Source organism: Pleurotus ostreatus (genome assembly GCF_014466165.1).
Source record: "Pleurotus ostreatus strain PC9 chromosome Unknown scaffold_1, whole genome shotgun sequence".
NCBI lineage: Eukaryota > Fungi > Basidiomycota > Agaricomycetes > Agaricales > Pleurotaceae > Pleurotus > Pleurotus ostreatus.
In genome coordinates, this window is record NW_023503156.1 from 3,234,478 (window position 1) to 3,252,105 (window position 17,628).

General features: G+C 51.8%; 5 protein-coding genes across 5 annotated transcripts; 3 read left to right on the forward strand and 2 right to left on the reverse strand.

Moving 5' to 3' along the window:
- Nucleotides 1-36: 36 nt before the first annotated feature.
- On the forward strand, nucleotides 37-3,528 carry RPT1 (26S proteasome regulatory subunit 7; the record flags this gene model as incomplete). The annotated part of the gene is made up of 14 exons (XM_036770849.1): nucleotides 37-50; nucleotides 103-116; nucleotides 171-212; nucleotides 264-301; nucleotides 352-433; nucleotides 492-789; nucleotides 847-1,015; nucleotides 1,063-1,553; nucleotides 1,603-1,693; nucleotides 1,744-1,847; nucleotides 2,108-2,524; nucleotides 2,583-2,870; nucleotides 2,934-3,252; nucleotides 3,343-3,528. 14 exons carry the CDS (start codon nucleotides 37-39, stop codon nucleotides 3,526-3,528), a joined length of 2,553 nt encoding a protein of 850 aa, XP_036636694.1.
- Nucleotides 3,529-3,606: 78 nt separating this feature from the next.
- Nucleotides 3,607-9,920, reverse strand: PC9H_001199 (uncharacterized protein; the record flags this gene model as incomplete). Its single annotated transcript, XM_036770850.1, has 10 exons — nucleotides 3,607-3,676; nucleotides 4,002-4,443; nucleotides 4,493-4,726; nucleotides 4,785-4,863; nucleotides 4,911-5,138; nucleotides 5,192-5,553; nucleotides 5,610-6,729; nucleotides 6,788-9,214; nucleotides 9,268-9,699; nucleotides 9,753-9,920. The coding sequence occupies 10 exons, from the start codon at nucleotides 9,918-9,920 to the stop codon at nucleotides 3,607-3,609; spliced, it is 5,562 nt and encodes a 1,853-aa protein (XP_036636695.1).
- A 489-nt stretch (nucleotides 9,921-10,409) lies between these two features.
- On the forward strand, nucleotides 10,410-11,541 carry PC9H_001200 (uncharacterized protein; the record flags this gene model as incomplete). Its single annotated transcript, XM_036770851.1, has 4 exons — nucleotides 10,410-10,491; nucleotides 10,544-10,876; nucleotides 10,928-11,214; nucleotides 11,269-11,541. 4 exons carry the CDS (start codon nucleotides 10,410-10,412, stop codon nucleotides 11,539-11,541), a joined length of 975 nt encoding a protein of 324 aa, XP_036636696.1.
- A 639-nt stretch (nucleotides 11,542-12,180) lies between these two features.
- On the reverse strand, nucleotides 12,181-12,760 carry PC9H_001201 (uncharacterized protein; the record flags this gene model as incomplete). The annotated part of the gene is made up of 2 exons (XM_036770852.1): nucleotides 12,181-12,389; nucleotides 12,661-12,760. The coding sequence occupies 2 exons, from the start codon at nucleotides 12,758-12,760 to the stop codon at nucleotides 12,181-12,183; spliced, it is 309 nt and encodes a 102-aa protein (XP_036636697.1).
- Nucleotides 12,761-15,076: 2,316 nt separating this feature from the next.
- Nucleotides 15,077-16,102, forward strand: PC9H_001202 (uncharacterized protein; the record flags this gene model as incomplete). Its single annotated transcript, XM_036770853.1, has 2 exons — nucleotides 15,077-15,428; nucleotides 15,531-16,102. 2 exons carry the CDS (start codon nucleotides 15,077-15,079, stop codon nucleotides 16,100-16,102), a joined length of 924 nt encoding a protein of 307 aa, XP_036636698.1.
- Nucleotides 16,103-17,628: the final 1,526 nt, after the last annotated feature.

Sequence of the window (17,628 nt, forward strand, 5' to 3'; positions counted from 1 at the left end):
CGACTCTGTTCACTGTTCCTTTGTGCGACGAGCAAGATGCCCCCAAAAGCGTGCGTTTCCATTATTTGCTGGCTTGGACAACGTTTCTGATGCTGGATGCAGTGACTGGGAGAAATGTGCGCCCCGGAGAGCTGAACGAGTGGTCTAGTGACTGACATCCGTGTTTGTAGACGAAAAGAAGGCCGACGACAAGGCTGAGGAGAAGATTGTCGGTACGTTGCTCGCCGTATGAGGCGGCGTTGACGAAGCTAAACTGCATGTAGCTCTGGATGACAGTGACATCCAAATCCTCAAGACATACGTATGATTCCCACTGCTCGCCCGACTTGGATTATACTCATTCTAGTCCAGGGACAAGGTCCGTATGCCTCGAAAATAAAGTCGACAGAGGCAGATATCAAAGAGATACAGAAGCGAATAAACGAGAAGCTTGGTTCGTAAACCATTCCAGGATCATTAGATTCCGAGTACACTAAACCTCGAGTATACAGGCGTGAAGGAGTCTGAAACGGGTCTATCGTCGCCGAACCTATGGGACCTTCCTGCAGACCGACAACGAATGAGTGAAGATCATGCGCTGCAGGTTGCTCGGTGTACGAAGATTATTCCTGTGGATGCTGCGAAAGCCGAAGCGGCGCGGTCGGTGAATCCCCCTGGTGCGCCTCAAGGGCAGAAGGGTGCGGACGAGCAAGATCAGTACGTTATCAACATCAAGCAGATTGCGAAGTTCGTTGTTGGTCTCGGGGAGCGCGTGGCTCCGACAGATATTGACGAGGGCATGCGAGTTGGGTGAGTCAGGATATCGTTTTGCCCTTCGTGATGTATTCTCATCCTTTGCGTGCGAAGTGTCGACCGAACGAAGTATCAAATACAAATACCACTTCCTCCCAAGATCGACGCCTCGGTGACAATGATGCAGGTTGAAGAGAAACCTGACGTGACGTATTCAGATGTTGGCGGCTGCAAAGAACAGATAGAGAAACTTCGAGAAGTCGTAGAGACGCCGCTACTTTCGGTGAGTAAATCAAGTAATACTTCTATGTGTCGCTAACTCTACCGAAGCCCGAACGTTTCGTCAAACTTGGTATCGACCCACCGAAAGGTGTACTACTCTTTGGCCCTCCTGGTACCGGAAAGACGCTATGCGCGCGTGCTGTCGCTAACCGAACAGACGCTACATTCATCCGTGTCATTGGTTCAGAATTGGTGCAGAAGTATGTCGGTGAGGGAGCTCGTATGGTCCGTGAACTCTTCGAGATGGCACGGAGCAAGAAAGCGTGCATTATCTTCTTCGACGAAGTCGATGCCATCGGTGGTGCGCGGTTTGACGATGGTGCTGGTGGTGATAACGAGGTGCAGAGGACGATGTTGGAGCTGATTAACCAACTGGATGGTTTCGACCCGAGAGGAAACATCAAGGTGTTGATGGCGACAAATCGACCGGATACGCTTGACCCTGCTCTGCTGCGTCCTGGGCGGTTAGATCGTCGGGTAGAATTTTCGCTACCAGACAATGAAGGTCGGGCACATATCCTTCGGATCCACGCGCGGAGGTACGTTTCCCGTGTTGGTAACGATTTGAATTCTCATTCGGTTCGATAGCATGAGTGTCGAGCGAGACATACGGTTCGACTTGATCGCTCGACTATGTCCGAACACAACAGGAGCAGAGTTGCGGTCGGTGGCCACCGAGGTATGTCTCTTCATACATTTGTCTATTGGCGACAATTAACATGGTAATAGGCCGGCATGTTTGCGATTCGAGCACGGCGGAAGGTTGCTTCAGAACGAGACTTCCTCGACGCGGTTGAGAAGGTGGTCCGGCAGGGGACCAAGTTCTCCAGCACGTGAGTAAAGTTTCGCGTTTTCTCCAGTCCATGTTCTGATTTTTCATGGATTGCAGACCGTTATATCAAGTGTACAATTAGATTTTTATGTACTCTCCGTCGTTTACACTCTTAATCTGATTCATGGGACTATTTGCGCATTTGGTGTTGTGAGCCTTGACAGCCGGACGGATCCACTATATGATCCTGGTGCCCGGAGCTCTGAATGATTCTCTCATGTTGCTTTCACTCACTCGCCTCTCCCACCGAAGGACGCTGAGGTCGTGGCGATGTTACTCGCAGCTGCTGGACACTCGACGGGCCCCCGAACCATCGTCTGCAGAGGTCGCTCAGCTGCTCACAAAGTACGCGGCACACGCCCCGCTCTCCATCAACCTCGCTACACTCCTGTCATTCGGGCGGCCTCTCACGCCAGAATCAATCTTATCTTCAGTTCAGTATGCGCTCTCAGAGATACCCAGGAGGCTGGCGACGCGAGTACGGTCGCTGGAGTCCTTGCCTTTCATTGTCGGCACGAACCCGTATGTCGCAAAGACGCTGAATGCGTACAGGGAGAGTTTTCAGCTGCTAGCGACGTACCCTCATGTTGGCAGCTTGGACGAGAACGCGAAATTCGTCAGTATGCTTGCCGAGCTGGTGCGAAGGCATGCCAATGATATACCGACCATGGCGAAAGGGTGTGTTGCTTCTGAACTGGTTTTTGCATTTCAACTTACGACCAGGATATGGCTTCAGCTTCCAAGAGTGCGCCCGATACATGTCACCGGTGCAGATCAGCACCTTCCTTGATGGCGCGATTCGCAGCCGAATATCTGTTCGGCTCATCGCAGAACAGCACATCGCCTTGTCCGAAGCTTTGGGCAATCCAGAGGGGGATCCCACTTGTTCCGGAGTAGTAGACATGGACTGCTCGCCGAAGGAAATGATCAAGATGTGCGGGTCCTTTGTCACTGAGCTCTGTGAAGCATCGTTGGGCGCCAGCCCTCGAATCGAAATTGATGGCCAAGTGGATGCGACATTCGCGTAAGCACCTTCAATTTGAAATGTCCCTGCAATAGCCTATCTGACAATACTCCCGCTGGACAGATACGTCCCGGTGCACATCGAGTATATTCTCACAGAGGTCCTGAAAAACTCCTTCCGCGCGACCGTCGAGCACCACCACAGACGTCATGGCAATTCCTCCTCACACGAGCTCCCATCAGTCAAGATAACAATCTCGCCGCAGCCTATAATACCCGGCCTCCCCGCAGATACCCACAAGTTCCTCTCTATGCGAATCCGCGATGAGGGCGGAGGTGTCTCACAAGCAGACATGAACCGTATATTCTCATACGCTTTCACAACGGCCGGGCGCGGGTCGCGCCATGAATCCTCTGAAAACGATATGGACAACGATCCCTTTGTGAATGGACCATACTCTGCCCAGTATGTTGGTGGGAGCGCTGCTATCGGTTCAGGCAGTGCAAGTGGTGAAGCTGGCTTGTTTGGAGAGATTACGGGGAAGGGTGTTCAGATGGGCATGGGAACCATCGCTGGTTTGGGGTACGGATTGCCCATGAGCCGACTGTACGCCAAATACTTCGGTGGTTCACTTGATTTATTCTCTTTCGAAGGCTGGGGCAGCGATGTCTTCCTCAAATTACGTTGTCTGGACGAGGCTGGGGACTCCGCAATATGATCATAATGGATGATAAGTGTTCTTCACTGAATACGTATCACTGGATATTGTTATTGCTCGTGTAAATAATTGTACTTACTAGTTTTCCGCATAATAAGATGGTGCATTCGTGATCCACACGTCTGGGAACCAGTTAAGTTCCAGAGTTCTGAGATTATATTGGTGTAGAGAAGTAGTTGCGAGGATAACGTGAACAATGCAATGATGCAATGGAATGAAAACAGATAGGGAATAAGGGCGTAACAGAAAAGCAGTGAGGATACAGAGCCTATCCAGAGTTATGTACGAGGGGGAGAAAAGCCCAGCTTGGAGAACCAAAGAAAGATCATCCAGTTTAACTAAGAGTCGTTGTCATAAGGTGTCCTATTTTGATGTGGTAGACTGTGATGAGTCAGTTTCTAGACATCCGCGAGGGATCCACCGAATTACTCACAGCAAACCCGCTCAACGTCCGGCTTGAAAGGTATGAAGACGATGATGAGATGACCTGAGATTGAATTGTTCTATATGACCGAGAGGATGACCCAAGCGTGGCGGAGGCGTGATTCGAGTTGCTCGGTGTTGTTGGTCCAACAGTAGCTGAAGTACGTGATGAACGCGCCGTTAACGGTGTAGGCGCGCCGATTTGCGACTTCTTGGGTGTCTCCAACAGGGTCTTACTACGACCACTCAGACCGATGCTTTTCGAAGATGACGAAGGCAATGGAGGCTTGGACCGTTTCCCGGCAGTCACGAAAGGATGACGCATAGCGGCCTGGGGCTTGATGCGACGCTCAGGGTCCCAAACAAGACATTTCGCGATGAAGTCCACAAAGTCCTCCTCATTGCACCGCAGGACTTGAGCGAGTGTCTTCGTACCAGGGCGGCGGCGACGACCTTTCTGGTTCACAAACGGACGAGGCGCACCATTCGTGTCTACCCAACATGAGCTAAACTATCGACCAGGCTGAACGAAACGGCGTACCAAAGAACAGCTTCTTCCTCGAGCTCCGGTTAATGAAGTCTTTGTCAGGCGCACCTAGAACCTCCATTATGCATGCCAACTGTTCTTGCTCGTTTTCACCAGGGAAAATAGGGAAGCCAGTGTACAGCTCGGCGAGAATGCAACCCAGACTCCACATATCGATGGCCATATGATAGTTCATTCCCATAATCACCTCCGGTGAACGGTAGAAACGACTCTGGATATACGTATAGACTAAACATGGAAACGACATGAGTATCGCAAGTGCGGGCCGTAGGGTTCACGAACTTACTTTTCTCGTGCTCGAAGCAGCTACTCCCGAAATCAATAACCTTGATCGCGCTCTTCATTGGGTGTTTCAACAGGACGTTCTGAAAGTCGGTTAGTCTCAAAATGTCGACTATGGATCAAACAATACCTCTGGCTTTAAGTCGCAATGCACGATGCGATGGTGTCTCATGAGAGACAAAGAAAGGAGCATTTGACTTGTGAAGCGTCGGATGAGAGCAGTGGTGAAGCCAACGAAACCATTCGCTTTGATGAGCTCATAGAGGTTGATACTGAGAAGTTCCATCGCAATGCACAAGTGGTTTCGGAAATAAAAATGTTCAGTCATCTTGATGACGTGGTGCTTTTCTTCTGAGTCCTGTGTGCTTGCTAGATACCATAAGACCATATGAGAACATCGATAGGACTTACCCATTTGCGAAGGTTATCCAGAATCTTGATCTCAATCAATGCCTGGTGGTGGAAGCGCTTCTTGTTGCGGATGATTTTAATGGCCACAGACTCCCCAGTGCAGTGGTCTCGACAGTGCAAGACTTGACCGAACGAACCCTTTCCAAGCGTGTCAATCACTTCGTAACGGTATGCGAGATGGTCATGGGACACGACGAGGTAGTCGCCGCGCTCATCGTCATATCCGTAATTGTTCGTCGAGTTTTCGGGTGTTGCAGGTTTCTTCTTGCTCTTAGCGCCGATGCAGTATACAGATGGGTAGTCCAGAATTTCTTTCCGTTCATAGTCTGACAAGTACTGATGTTGATTGCTCTTGAGCACGGCTGTCGTTTAGGAATCAGTGAATGAATGCCACGGTCACCTACGGCAGAACGCTTACCAGAAGGAGACATAGCGGTTGCTGGAGGTATGGGTTCTGGGAAGCACAACAGTTCATCTAACTCTTCCTGGGTCGAACCCGATGCCAGCTTCTTTGCCTGCTGTCGACGTATATAGTGCAGCATTTCTTCGTCACCAAGGAGCTCTTCCTCGTCTATCGAGCTTGGGACCGGCGAAGGTGTAGACAAAGATTGGGAGCTGGACGAGGGAGAGGCAACATTACGTTGAGCCGAAGAGGAATTGGAGGAGCGTGAAGAAGGTAAAGATATCTTAGGGCTGAGCAACTTATTGAGGCCTCTAGATGGCGACAACGCGGAGAAGCGATGGCTTGATACTTGTTCGCCAGCAGCAGCAGCCGATGTGGTAGACGCTACAGAGCCTGTGGACGACTTACGCAGGCCACTAAAAGATATCGAATCCCGGTTGCTCTTTCTGGGAGTCACACCAGTCGAACCCGAGCCGGAGGGGGCCGACACCTGTCGCGGGACGCGGGACGTTGAGGCGGTGGATGGGGATCCGCGTATGGAACCATGACGTGTCGGGCCTGCCATGTTCTTAGGTGTTTGGCTCTCACCATTGTCCATAACGCCAAACTCGTTGGTTGAGAAGCCAGTGGGAGAGGGATTCAGCGATGAGCCGGCTGTGACATTGACGCTTGCTCTTCGATTGACAAGCGTCGAAGCCGAACCTTTCAGCGGAGGGGAAGAGGTGGTAGAAGTTCGGCTCGATATCCGAGGTATCTTCGTTGGCGTTTCTTTGGCGAGACCAGAATTGGTGTTCGAAGAAGTCGGCGGAGGACCCTCTCTCCCCTCTCGCAGCGTCTGGGAACTGTTGGTAGCAACGGTGCCCACGGAAGGCGAACCAGCGATGGTGGGAAGTTGGTTCCGACCCCGGAGAGACGAGTCTGATTGCTTCGCTAGCGAGCTGGCGGTCTGCGACATAAGTCGTGAAGATGAAGAGGGCGTCCGAGTCGCTGTGGATGAAGGAGGGGTCGACAAGGACGAGTTCGATGACTTCAGCCGAGCCACCCTTTGCGCTGTCGCTGGCTCCAAAGCAGATATTTGCATGGGAGGGAGATTTATGGGTGACTTGGGCTTTCTGGGATCCGTAGCAGAGAGTGTCTATGGAAACCACATAATTAGCCAACACATGGTGATTGAGTTCATGGAGACTTCAAACCTTGCCACGCTTCCTACCCATGAGCACTGAGATCCTACTTTCGCTACGATCTTTATCTTCCTTCTTTTGCTTCTCCCTTTCAAGTTTCTCTTGTTTGTGTCTTTCCTTTTCGAGCTCCTTGTTGGCCTTTTGGAGTTCCTTGGCTGCAACTTCATGCAAACTCCGCCTGGAACTCGAGCCTTTCAGAAGTGAAGGTAATCCTAAACTTAACACTGAACTCTTCTTCGACGATGGCGTTGACGTGGAAGCTGGGTTGTGTGAAGAATCATAGCCCTTATTCCGGGTCTGAGCAGACGGAAGGTCACCAGAGGAGAACGTCGGAGAGACCGGGGGTAAAGAAGGGGGAGGCATTTGCATCGACTGAGAGGAAGACCTCCGGAAGAACGGTATCGAAGAGGGAGTTAAACGCTTCTGAGACTGACCGCGTCGCACCGAAGAGGTTGGACTAAGTGCACCTTGCGGAGGCGCCGCAAGAGCTGATGTAGTGTGGTTCGTGCTTGCGCTGGAGTCTGTACCCGGCCGGCTGGGGACAGGGTGCCCTTCGGGGGTCTTTGATGGGACAGTGCCAGGTGTAGGGGGTGAGCGTACGGACCCAATAGAGGACATCGACGTCAGCGAAGCAGCAGAAGACATGGCATCTGGCTGTGTTGGAGTCCAAGGCTTAGTGGGAGGGACATTAGCGTTAAGAGACAACGGCTGATCCTTCGACGTGGATTTCCGGAGATGCTGCCCAAAGGTTGCTGACCGAGGGCTGAGAGGGAAGTTAGACTTTGAGCCAGCAGGAGAGGATCCCGGCAACTTGAGATTGAGACCACTGAAGCTCCACTTCTTGGATGGCGTCTTCGGGGCTGCCGGAGACAAAGACTCATTGCCTGATCCTACACTGGAGTATCCCGATGAAACGTGGTTGACATGCTGAGTGGGAGGAGAAGTTATTTGCGGTACTTCAAGCGATGCTCCGTGTATCTTATCACTGCTATCATGACTGCTTCGTTTCTTATCCTTGTCGTCTCCTGATGAAGGGGTCGTGAAGGAGAATCCGGTGGAGGCGGCTGGAGGAGTCTTGAACGTCGAGAAGTCCTTAGGAAGTGGTGGTACTGGTGGGACGAAACCTTCGTCTTGTGCATCCCCATTTACAGCCAATGAAGCCACGCGGTCCTTCAAAGAGGTAGCATCACCAGAGTGGATGCTAGACACATCGCTACCAGCACTATTTCGCCGTGCCTTCCCAGTTGAATGCCTGCCAGAGGTAGCAGACACTGATGTCGCGTTGGTCGTCACAGACATGGTTGCGGAATCCCTTGAACTAGGAGTACTCGCATAAGTTGTGGAAGATGTTGAGCCGCGCTTTGGGGTAAAACTAGAGCGTGCACTGGAAGTGCCAGTCTTCTTTGGAGTTTTGTCCAATCCCGAAGATACACGTTGGTCGTCGCTGCTACCGAAAGCAGCCCCATTCTCGCCAATTTCTCCTTGATCGCTAAGGAGGATGCCAATGCCAATCGATCCCCGATGTGCGTGGTCGGAAAGCTGCTCCTTATCGGAACTCGCTTTCGCGCTGCCTCTACGACTGATTTTGGCGGCTTCGGATATGCTTGGCGGAGTCGTTGGTCGACTTAGGCTTGATGGGCGACCGAAACTCCCCACGCTAGCTCGCGCGCGAGCGCTCTTCCCAGTAAGACCATCTAGTTTTCGTAAGGCTTCTGCCGTTGCTTCATCATCGAGGCCTGACCAACCTTCCTGAGTACCACGTAGCAATGAATGCGCGACACTTGGGGATGAATGAGCAGTGCCACCCAAAGGAGGGGTTCTCGAGCTTGTAGACGTTGGGTGTTTCAGGAACTGCTGAATGGACGAAGTCGAAGGTGATGGAGGCAGATGTGAATAGTCAGTAGTGTGGCCACGACGTGGGTGATGGGGTTCGGCATGGTTAGAGCCCGAGGACCCCACAGAAGCTTGTCTAGCGTGTCGTTCGGGCGCTTTGGAAGCAGAAGACCGGGACCCAGACATGTTGTTGATGCTATCCCTATGTCGATCTCTCCCCTTCTCGCGAGGCGTCGAACTAGAGGACCCAAGACTACGATGCTTGCGCACCGTTGCTTTATCATCTTGCAACTTATCTTTTGTCCCAGTCACCTTTGAAACCAGTAGGCCCGCCTGGTCCATCTCGAATTCATCAGAAGTGCGTTTTCGAGCGCGTCGAGGCGTGAAGGCGCTAGGAGGAGATATCGGACCCCCGGCAGGTATATTTGCAGGAGATTCTGAAAGCGTATCATGAGTCTCAGGTTCTTCAACCAGTACTGCGGGCTTTGCAGGCTTGGGAAGAGCAGCAATAGGTTGTCGAGGGTACAGTATCTCTTCCCCACCGCTCTCCTCCGCCATGGACCGTCGCGAACGAAGAGGCCTTGATAGCAGTTTCGAATCTGGGGGCTGCGATAGAAAATATTTAGAGCTGGACGATGAGCGAAAAGCTATCTACGTGCCTCTTCCTTCTCTGAAGATTCCCCATCAATAGCTTCGATTGTCCAGGGACTGTCTGGGTCTTCGTTCTCTACGTCCTCTGGGACTTCTACGTCGTAAACACCATCAGCAGGTTCCACTTCTGAGAAGGTATCCTCGCTGGGTCGGTCTATCCGTGTCCAACGTGGGGTTGCAAGCTCTCCAACGCCAACGAGCCCGCGTCGGTCGATAGAAGCTGGGTCCCTGGCAGGCGTCACGGGTTCGTTGACATATCGTTGATCAGGAGTTGTGCTACTGAACTGTGCAGGTGCAGAAGGCAAAGGTGGAATGGGCGAATCTGAGGGAGATCGAACGCCGAAGTAATAAGGATCCAGAGATGAAGTAGCTGATGCCGATCTAGAAACAATGAAATCCGGCTCCGAGTGGTGCTCTGCGGGAGAGACGCGGACGTCGGGCTGCATTTTGCGGTCTATAAGGTGAAAAGAGAGATGATGTGAAACCAGCACACCTGTTTAGATGCGGCACCAATAGCGTCGCGGTCAACGTGTTCGTAGTCCTCTGATACGGCCTTGACATTGATGTCCGGTAGCTCGAGGGCAGGTGGTCGTCCTTTAGCCTTGGTTTGGGCCTTCTCACTCGACAGGTGCGTGGTACCAGGAGAAGACGGTGCCGACATCTGGGGTCAGGCTTGTCGTAAAGACTGCGAGAGAAAAAAAGAAGGAAAAAGGACAAGGACAACAAGAAAGATAAAGAAATGAGAAACTGGTCGGTTTGGGGAGAGATTTGTCGGCGTCGAGATAGCCAACGACGGGCAGGCCGTGTGAGAGGCTGGTCTGCTTCAAGGTCAAAGCTCGTCGACCAAGTCACCGCATGTTTTTGTTGACGGATGTTTGTATCCCAAGCTATCAGCCCTTGTAAATGTACTGTCAAAGGAAGCAGATTGGCAGACCAAGCTGTAGCTAATATTCGGGGGGGATTGTTTGATGATGTTCTCTTGAGCCACTACCCTCCTTCAATGGAATTTCTCAGACGATCTTCAGTGATTTTCGATGGTAATTAACGAGACGGAACAATGAGTAGACGCCGGAGGCGCTAATAGCAAACTTCTCCAAATACCACTCGGCGCTCTTGGGACCCTGTCACGACACAATCTTCGTTCTCAACAATGTCGAGCTCTGTATGTCGCTTGAGGCTCTCGGGGCATTTTTCTCGCCAGCTCAGAGTCGCGCCAGCTTCAAGACGACTATGTACGTTATTCGTTACCCTTTCTCAGCACTTTTTTACCTTCGGAACACACAGCTCGACGCCAACTTTCCGACGCGCCATCCACCTCGTCCGAGCCGGGTACAGTGAGAGAGCCCGAAGCGTCAAAATCTCATGAAAGTAGCTCGTCGCGTTTGGCAGCCTCGGAATTCAAGGAGGAGGTTGAAGAAACGTACGCGCAAGCGACTAACTCTCATTTTGCTCCGACGAAAAAATCGGATATCCCTTCAGTAGAACCTTACTTCGCTGAGCATCTTGAAGGAGTATTTCCAACCCTGAAGTTTCCTCCAGAACTTGCAAGACGAATCTTGACGCATTCGAGTCACCCCGCTGCGATATATGGCCATAACGCCGTGTATGGCTTTCTAGGTGCGTAGCTTGATTTCAGTTCGTCTTACGGGCTTTGACTTTTGTATGAAGGCCGTCGCGCTCTTGAGTCCTATCTCATGCTCTTCCTTCACTCTTGCTCTCTCCAGCCCTCCCATGACCTCGAGGATATAGCATCGCGTGCTTTGAACTCGTACGTCCTGGGGGAACATATAGGGTCCCAGTGGGGCCTTGGGCGTATCCTTAGATGGACACCTACCGTGTCAAGAGACAACCTAGACAAAGTCTCTTCAAACCCTACCGTGCTCCGAAGTGCTGGCTTGTACAAAGTGCAAGGCGACACAGTGGCTGCTGTAATAGGTGGTATATTCTACCAATTCGTAAGTCAAAGCTCTTGTTCACGAGTCACAACTAACTTATAACCCTCACACTAGGGCGCTGTTGAGGCCCATCGTGTCTTCCACACCCGAATCCTCCCTCACCTCTTCCTCGGCCGTAAAACTGAGGGTCTCTCAGAGGTATTCCACCGCAAAGCCCTCGCTATCTCGCAAAGCATGTCGGATGAACCCCAGGATATTCCACCTCGCACCGCACCGCAAACGTCCACCTCCAACGTTGGTGCCCTCCCACCCCGACGCAAGGTCTCCGACTCTCCCTCGATTGCTATGAATTTCAAAAGGGAGCTCGCGAAGAAGATTCCTCTTTGAGCATATCTACGCGACGAAGACATTTGGTTTTTGTAGCGGCCTCTGGTGGATCTGGGTTCGTCCTGGAGCAGTAATTGGAAGTGGAGTTGTCAGCGGCTAGAACAAAATCACATCCACGTACTCCTTGTCTTTTATTGCATTGCAACCCATCTCACCACGCTATCTATATTAATATATTGCAGCTTATTCTATCATCAAGAATCTAAGTAATCCGAACAAAACAAACTATGCCGAAGTCCCCCAGTCCCCTCCTCTACATACCCCCCACTATCAGACACAACCACACACTCCGTGAAAAGGGAACTGTACATAGAGGGACTTCGAGCTTGCCGATGCACCCTATAAGACATCCTGGACCGACGGCCAAAGCACAAGTCTGTAACCGAGATATATGTCGAGCGACCGTATCCAGCCGGAATTAGTGTTGAACGTCCAAGCGTCGTGCTGATACCCAGATTGATCAACAAACCGGAGGCGCTGTTCAAGTGTGACCTAGACGACGCAGTGCCCTCGCTCCGCTCTATCCTACATACGTCCCCGATATCGGATGTGCCGCGAAGTTGAACGGGCAAATGGTGGATGTTTGAGACAAAGCAGACGTTATCCAAGGGAAGAAGGTTCTGCAGTGGTAATACCCGCTCATGGGGTGGCCGAAGAGTACGCTGCTTCTGACACATTGATACGCCCTTCATAAGTAACAGCATCGATATTCTGTGGCGTCACCGTTTCGCCGGCTGCAAGTATGGACCGATGCCGCTTCGCGAATGGTTGGCTGATCAGAGCTGCCCAAGGCGGCAGGGCTTCGATATGTCGTGATGGTGGAGGCTCCTGGCAAACTTCCTGGGTGACTACATCAACCGTGGATGTATTTACGCAGCAGTTGGATGAGAGGTATCAATAATCAGGGAAATCCATGATTTGGGCGGTGGCGACGCGTTTCGTAGCGTTCGATGTCATTTTAAGCGAGGCTAGACTGGTCGCTGCTGTCTGCCGGCGGTCGGTACTCGGCATTAGGGTGTCGTTGGGGTAGGAAAACAAATTATGTACTGGGGATTGACTGGGAACATGAGAGAACGTGGCCAATTATTAGCGATGATCTTTTGTTATGTGTGTACGTACGGTTCCCAGTGGAGTGGATGTCTAGATGTTTGGATTTATGGGTGTCATTCGGCAAGAGGTGTGTAAGGGTTGCGATTGGCTCTGGAATATCATGAATCATGATGCATGATGTGCCATCGTATCGTATAATACAGCGTGCAATGCTGTGAGCGCCTGGGAATCAGCGAGCTGACCCTTCATTGACCCTTCATGGTGATATTTTGCCTCGAATGTAACCTAGACCTATGCGCGACGTCTTGAGGCATTGGAGGAGGCTTGTATCTCACTTCCCTGAAGTAGACCGCCAACCAAGCCTCTCGTAAAACGCGAGAAATCAGGAGCCGAGTACTCATACTGTCCACAATCTGTCAACAACCAGGCGCTACATAGGTAGGGTGAGTAAAAGACAATCCATACTCATTCCATTATCGGTCGACCTTTCATTTCGTTGTTGAAATGAACTAGGAACAAAATTTGTAGAAGTGATTTGTTCAAGTAGAAAGTAACCTTCCATCTATAGCGTGTGATTCGTACAGCAGACCATCTTATCTCTGGTATGTGAGGTTCGAACAGTAATTTCCAACTTGTTCGAGGTTGGAAGTATCGTCCCCTCCCATGCATATTTATAGATTAGGCGATCACCGACCTGTCAAACTTGCTTTCATACTTGTTCGCCCTCGTGATACTATAGGGTCAGCTAGATTGCAAGAATGCTCGATGCGGGTCGGTACTTGGGATCGAAGCTCCCATGAGGACGAAGCTTCTGCTGCCTGCATATGACATCAATTCGACGTTCACTAGATTAAGCCATATCAAGTGTTCTCAAGGCAGAAAGGAGAGGAAGGGGTTAAAGAGGACAGGTGATGAATGCAGATAGGAAGGAAGAAAGGGAAGAAAGAAGTGGCAAAATAAGTATAGCTTTCGGCGGCAAGGGCAGTCGTTGGTATGGAAGGAGTTACATGCGACTGGATGCGGCAGGGAGTGATGGGAACTGACAACTTTCTTGGTCCTTTCTGTCATCATCAGCTGACGGTGATTGGGAGCTGAAGGTTCTAGATGCCTAGGCGTTTGGACAGGTGTGGTGGTGGGAGGCGGTGGTATTACTTCGCAAAGGGAATGGGGATTAGGTTGTAAGTAGCTTTCAGGATTGCTGGTTCGCTTGATAAGTGGGCGCCGTTCCTGGTCATGGGTACCGAAGTGACGTTGCATTGTTGATGTTAGTGTTGCGCGTTCGGCGAAGGGCGTTGTTTGTTGCTTTTAGGTTATGTGAGCGACGACTATGGAGCACCATGTGTCCGTCCGCAAAGGTCGATTGTTGACTGATTCGGGCGGCTGTACACGTCTGTCGCTGGTTATTGCCATTGGACCGGCACTTGGCCGTCACTGATTTGGCGCAAGGTCTCTCTGGAGATCTCCATGAATTCGTGAAGCTTCGAGAGGGGCGGCTCAGATAGGCAGTATCTTAGGGAGATCTCTTTGTATCGTCAGTTTCCGCAGCTATATGATCTCTCCGTCTCATCTGGGACATATGTGAGAGAGCTTGTCGATATTCTAGCCTGGGGAAAGAAGAGAAGAATCAGGTATGGCAACTATAATGAGGATCATAAGGTTCAAGCTCGAGAGTCGGGGGTTTCCCAAGTGCATGGTAGGCCATGATTAGAACATGAAGCGAGGGAATTCCGAGGCTATGAAAGCAGCATTGAAGTGTTGCTCTTCTTGCTTTCCCTTAAACCCAAGCCTGGGGTCAGATCCGAGAGGTCTGGGCAATACATGCCGGGATGATATGAGCGTGTTAGTGCTGAGTGGGAGAAACAAACTCCGATGACATGAAGAGAGACGATGGCGTCCTGTATTGGCGTCGGGGTTGTCCTGAGGCGGTATGCAGTTGCGCTCCGCGATGGAAGACAGGGTAAGGTTTTAGAGATATGCGGGAGCTCCGACCCTTTCCCGTACATGAGTCTCTGGCACAGTCCTCTTGGACCTTGGGCGGGCACTGTAAATATAAAGATCGCCGTCCGTTGAGCTGATCGCCTGTATTCTAATAATGAAAAAACTTACGTGAACGAACAACGGAAATGATTATTTTCTTTTCTTCCCAGCGGCGGTGGTAGGTGAGGGCAGATAACAAAATTCCCATGGGCCACACGGAGTGTGGGAATAAAGAGCTCGCGGAGAATATATAATAATCGGACTCCCCCCAACGAACTCAATCACAACTCCGTCCTGACTGTCGGCAAGTCAGCAAGTGCACAGCTCTCCAAGCTCAGCGAACAACAGAGTGCGTTCCCTCAATCCCCGCTTTGTTCCCACACACTCACAAGTTTCATGGTGCGCCTCACAGCTCGGCTCACCATCAGTTCAACTTTGAACGAGGTCAGTCATCTCACCGCCTCCGCTGCCTGCTCCTGTTCGCTGCAATTCAAATCCGAAAGGCACCATGGCCTCGACGGACGGCGGGAAGAGCCTCGATGCAGATGATCCCCTCGAATCCCCCACCGCAGATTCGGTTCAGCCTTCGATGACCATTCACCCAGTCTCATATTCTGGGATGCCCATGCATATGTATCCCTTTCCCCACGGCGTGATACAAACTCAAGCTCATCGGTCCAAGCGCAGGCAGGTCAAGAACGCCTGCACAAACTGCCAGAAAGCGTGCAAGAAATGCGACGACGCCCGTCCATGCCTTCGCTGCGTCAAGTACGGTATAGCCGAAGAGTGTGTTGATTCGCAGAGGAAGGAAAGGAAGAAAGGGATCAAGAGAGGTCCCTACAAGAAGCGCGATGGAAAAGGTAAGCTTCCACCCGCACCCCTTTCCTCGTTTCGTCTCGCACCGTGATATCGCGTGGAGTGACACTCTTTGTTTCGGTCTTCTAATTCTTGAGATCGCGCAGGCAACAGCGTCGACCACCAAGTGGACGACCCGGTGCAGCCACAGCAGCAGCACCAACAGATGCCTATCTCAAACGGCGTACCGCCGCCGGGCCCTCCGCCCAATGGTTCGCCTCCTATAGGGTATCCCATGACCCCTGTGGGGTACCCTCCCGCGAACTACTATCAGTTCGCGGGTCCTCCCATGTCCAAGCCCGGGGAGGGGCAGCCTGCGTACTATCCGCCTTTCCTCGTACCGGCGGTCCCGCATCCTCAGCAACAACACGGTCATCCTGGTGCCGAAGGGGACAATCAAGGCTACCCGATGGCCCCTCAATTCTACCCAGCCTTTGTTCCCTTCCCTCAGGCGTATGGCCAATACATGGTGCCTGCACGTGCTGACGGCCAAATGCCCATGCCAAATACTCACTACCCATATCCTCCCCCGCCTCATATGTATCCTCAGAAGGCTATGGGAGCTGGAAGCTCGGGTGAGATGTCTCATGGGGCACATATGGGACACGCTGGGCAGAGCAATCGCGGACACCACCAAGTTCGTCATCATGGAGAAGAAGGCGTCGCGGGCAAGGATTAGGCGTGTGGATGGGCTGCTGGAAGGGATACTCGTCGGCGCCTGTACATTTTACTCTCATGATCTCAAATTTTCATATATCGCTTCCTGTTTTGTGTACAATTGATCTGACGCTATTGTTTTACCTTTCTTGTGTACGTGTAATTGTTACGTTACGGGATTTGTTGTTTGAATGAATATGGCTGACGGGGGTATACGAATTTGAGCACAAAGAATTCAACAAGCTGGTGAAACGAACCAAGAGGGAAGCGGTAATTATTGATATCGGCGACGCTGAGCTTGCGCTGGCGCTGTCATTCGTTGTTGGAGATCAAGATCTCCCAATGCGACTGAGGAAGCGCCCCAAAATCCAATTTTGAATGAGGCTCCGCTTGAGCAGCGCGGCGATCAACTCCTAAGCGACTCACCCTCATCGCTGCTTCCTATAGAGATGCTCAACAGGCACGCTGTCTCGGGGATCAAGGAAAGGAGGATACTGCGGGTAGCGGGAAAAAGAATCGTTGCGCTCGACCTTGACGATGGACGACTCGCTCTCGCGCCGTCGACGACAACGCAGACGAACGCCAATCACCCTGGGATCCTGGGTATAGCCTACGCAGACCGTTCTTCTCAACCCTTCAGCTCGGCGTGGCCGACGCTTTGATAGCTGGGGATTGGGGCATGCGAAGCCACAAAGCTCCAATTCAGTTCAATGGCACATTACGCAACAAACACCACGACCCAAGAGGATACCGGCAGACTGTGATACCGGCAACGGCGGTCGATGAAGGAGAATGTTAGTTTCTTCCTTTGGACAAGGTATATACCGGCCATGGTGGGTCTTCCACGTTACATCAAGGCAGGATACCCGGGACGAAAAGAAGACTTGGACCAACTTGGGACACGGCGCGAGGATATGCAAGGGGATCGAAAGGTGCGTTCAGAGGCTGGGCTGGTCTATGTTCCACAATTTCACGGCGAGCAGCGCGCGAGAACCGTCATCAGTTACATGGCCGCGGCCAAGAACAGGCCATTAGGTTAGGCTGTGCACACAACAATAGTGGGTCACCACCAATCGGGGATGGAACTCGATGGGGAGCAGGTAGTGCAAGGCAAGGCGGAAATGAACAGCTGTATGTTATGCGGTTTGGTAAGTTGGTGGCCCAGGCAGTCATAGATACATCCGATTACGGTCTTGAATGGTGAGAGACCAAAGGTCTACGGGAGGACCTCAAGCGTAGGGACGGACCAGACGATAACCGTACGATGGCGACGGTGTCTTCAGTTCTTGACATCCTATCGTTGATGGCGGGGAGATATGGTAAGTTGGAACCGAAGAAGCTACAGAAACGTCCTGATTGTCCTTGATGGCAGATATAGGTCGCTCTGAGGGTGGCCTGCTTGCTGCCCCGAACGACGACGACCCTAACGCGAGTAAAAGCGATCGACGACGGGGCCTCGATTAGGATAATGCAGTCAAGCCCTAGCTGCCGGATGCGACGTAGGCCAGGCTCCAGACGTCGTTCGAAGTAATCGACTGAAGGCATACG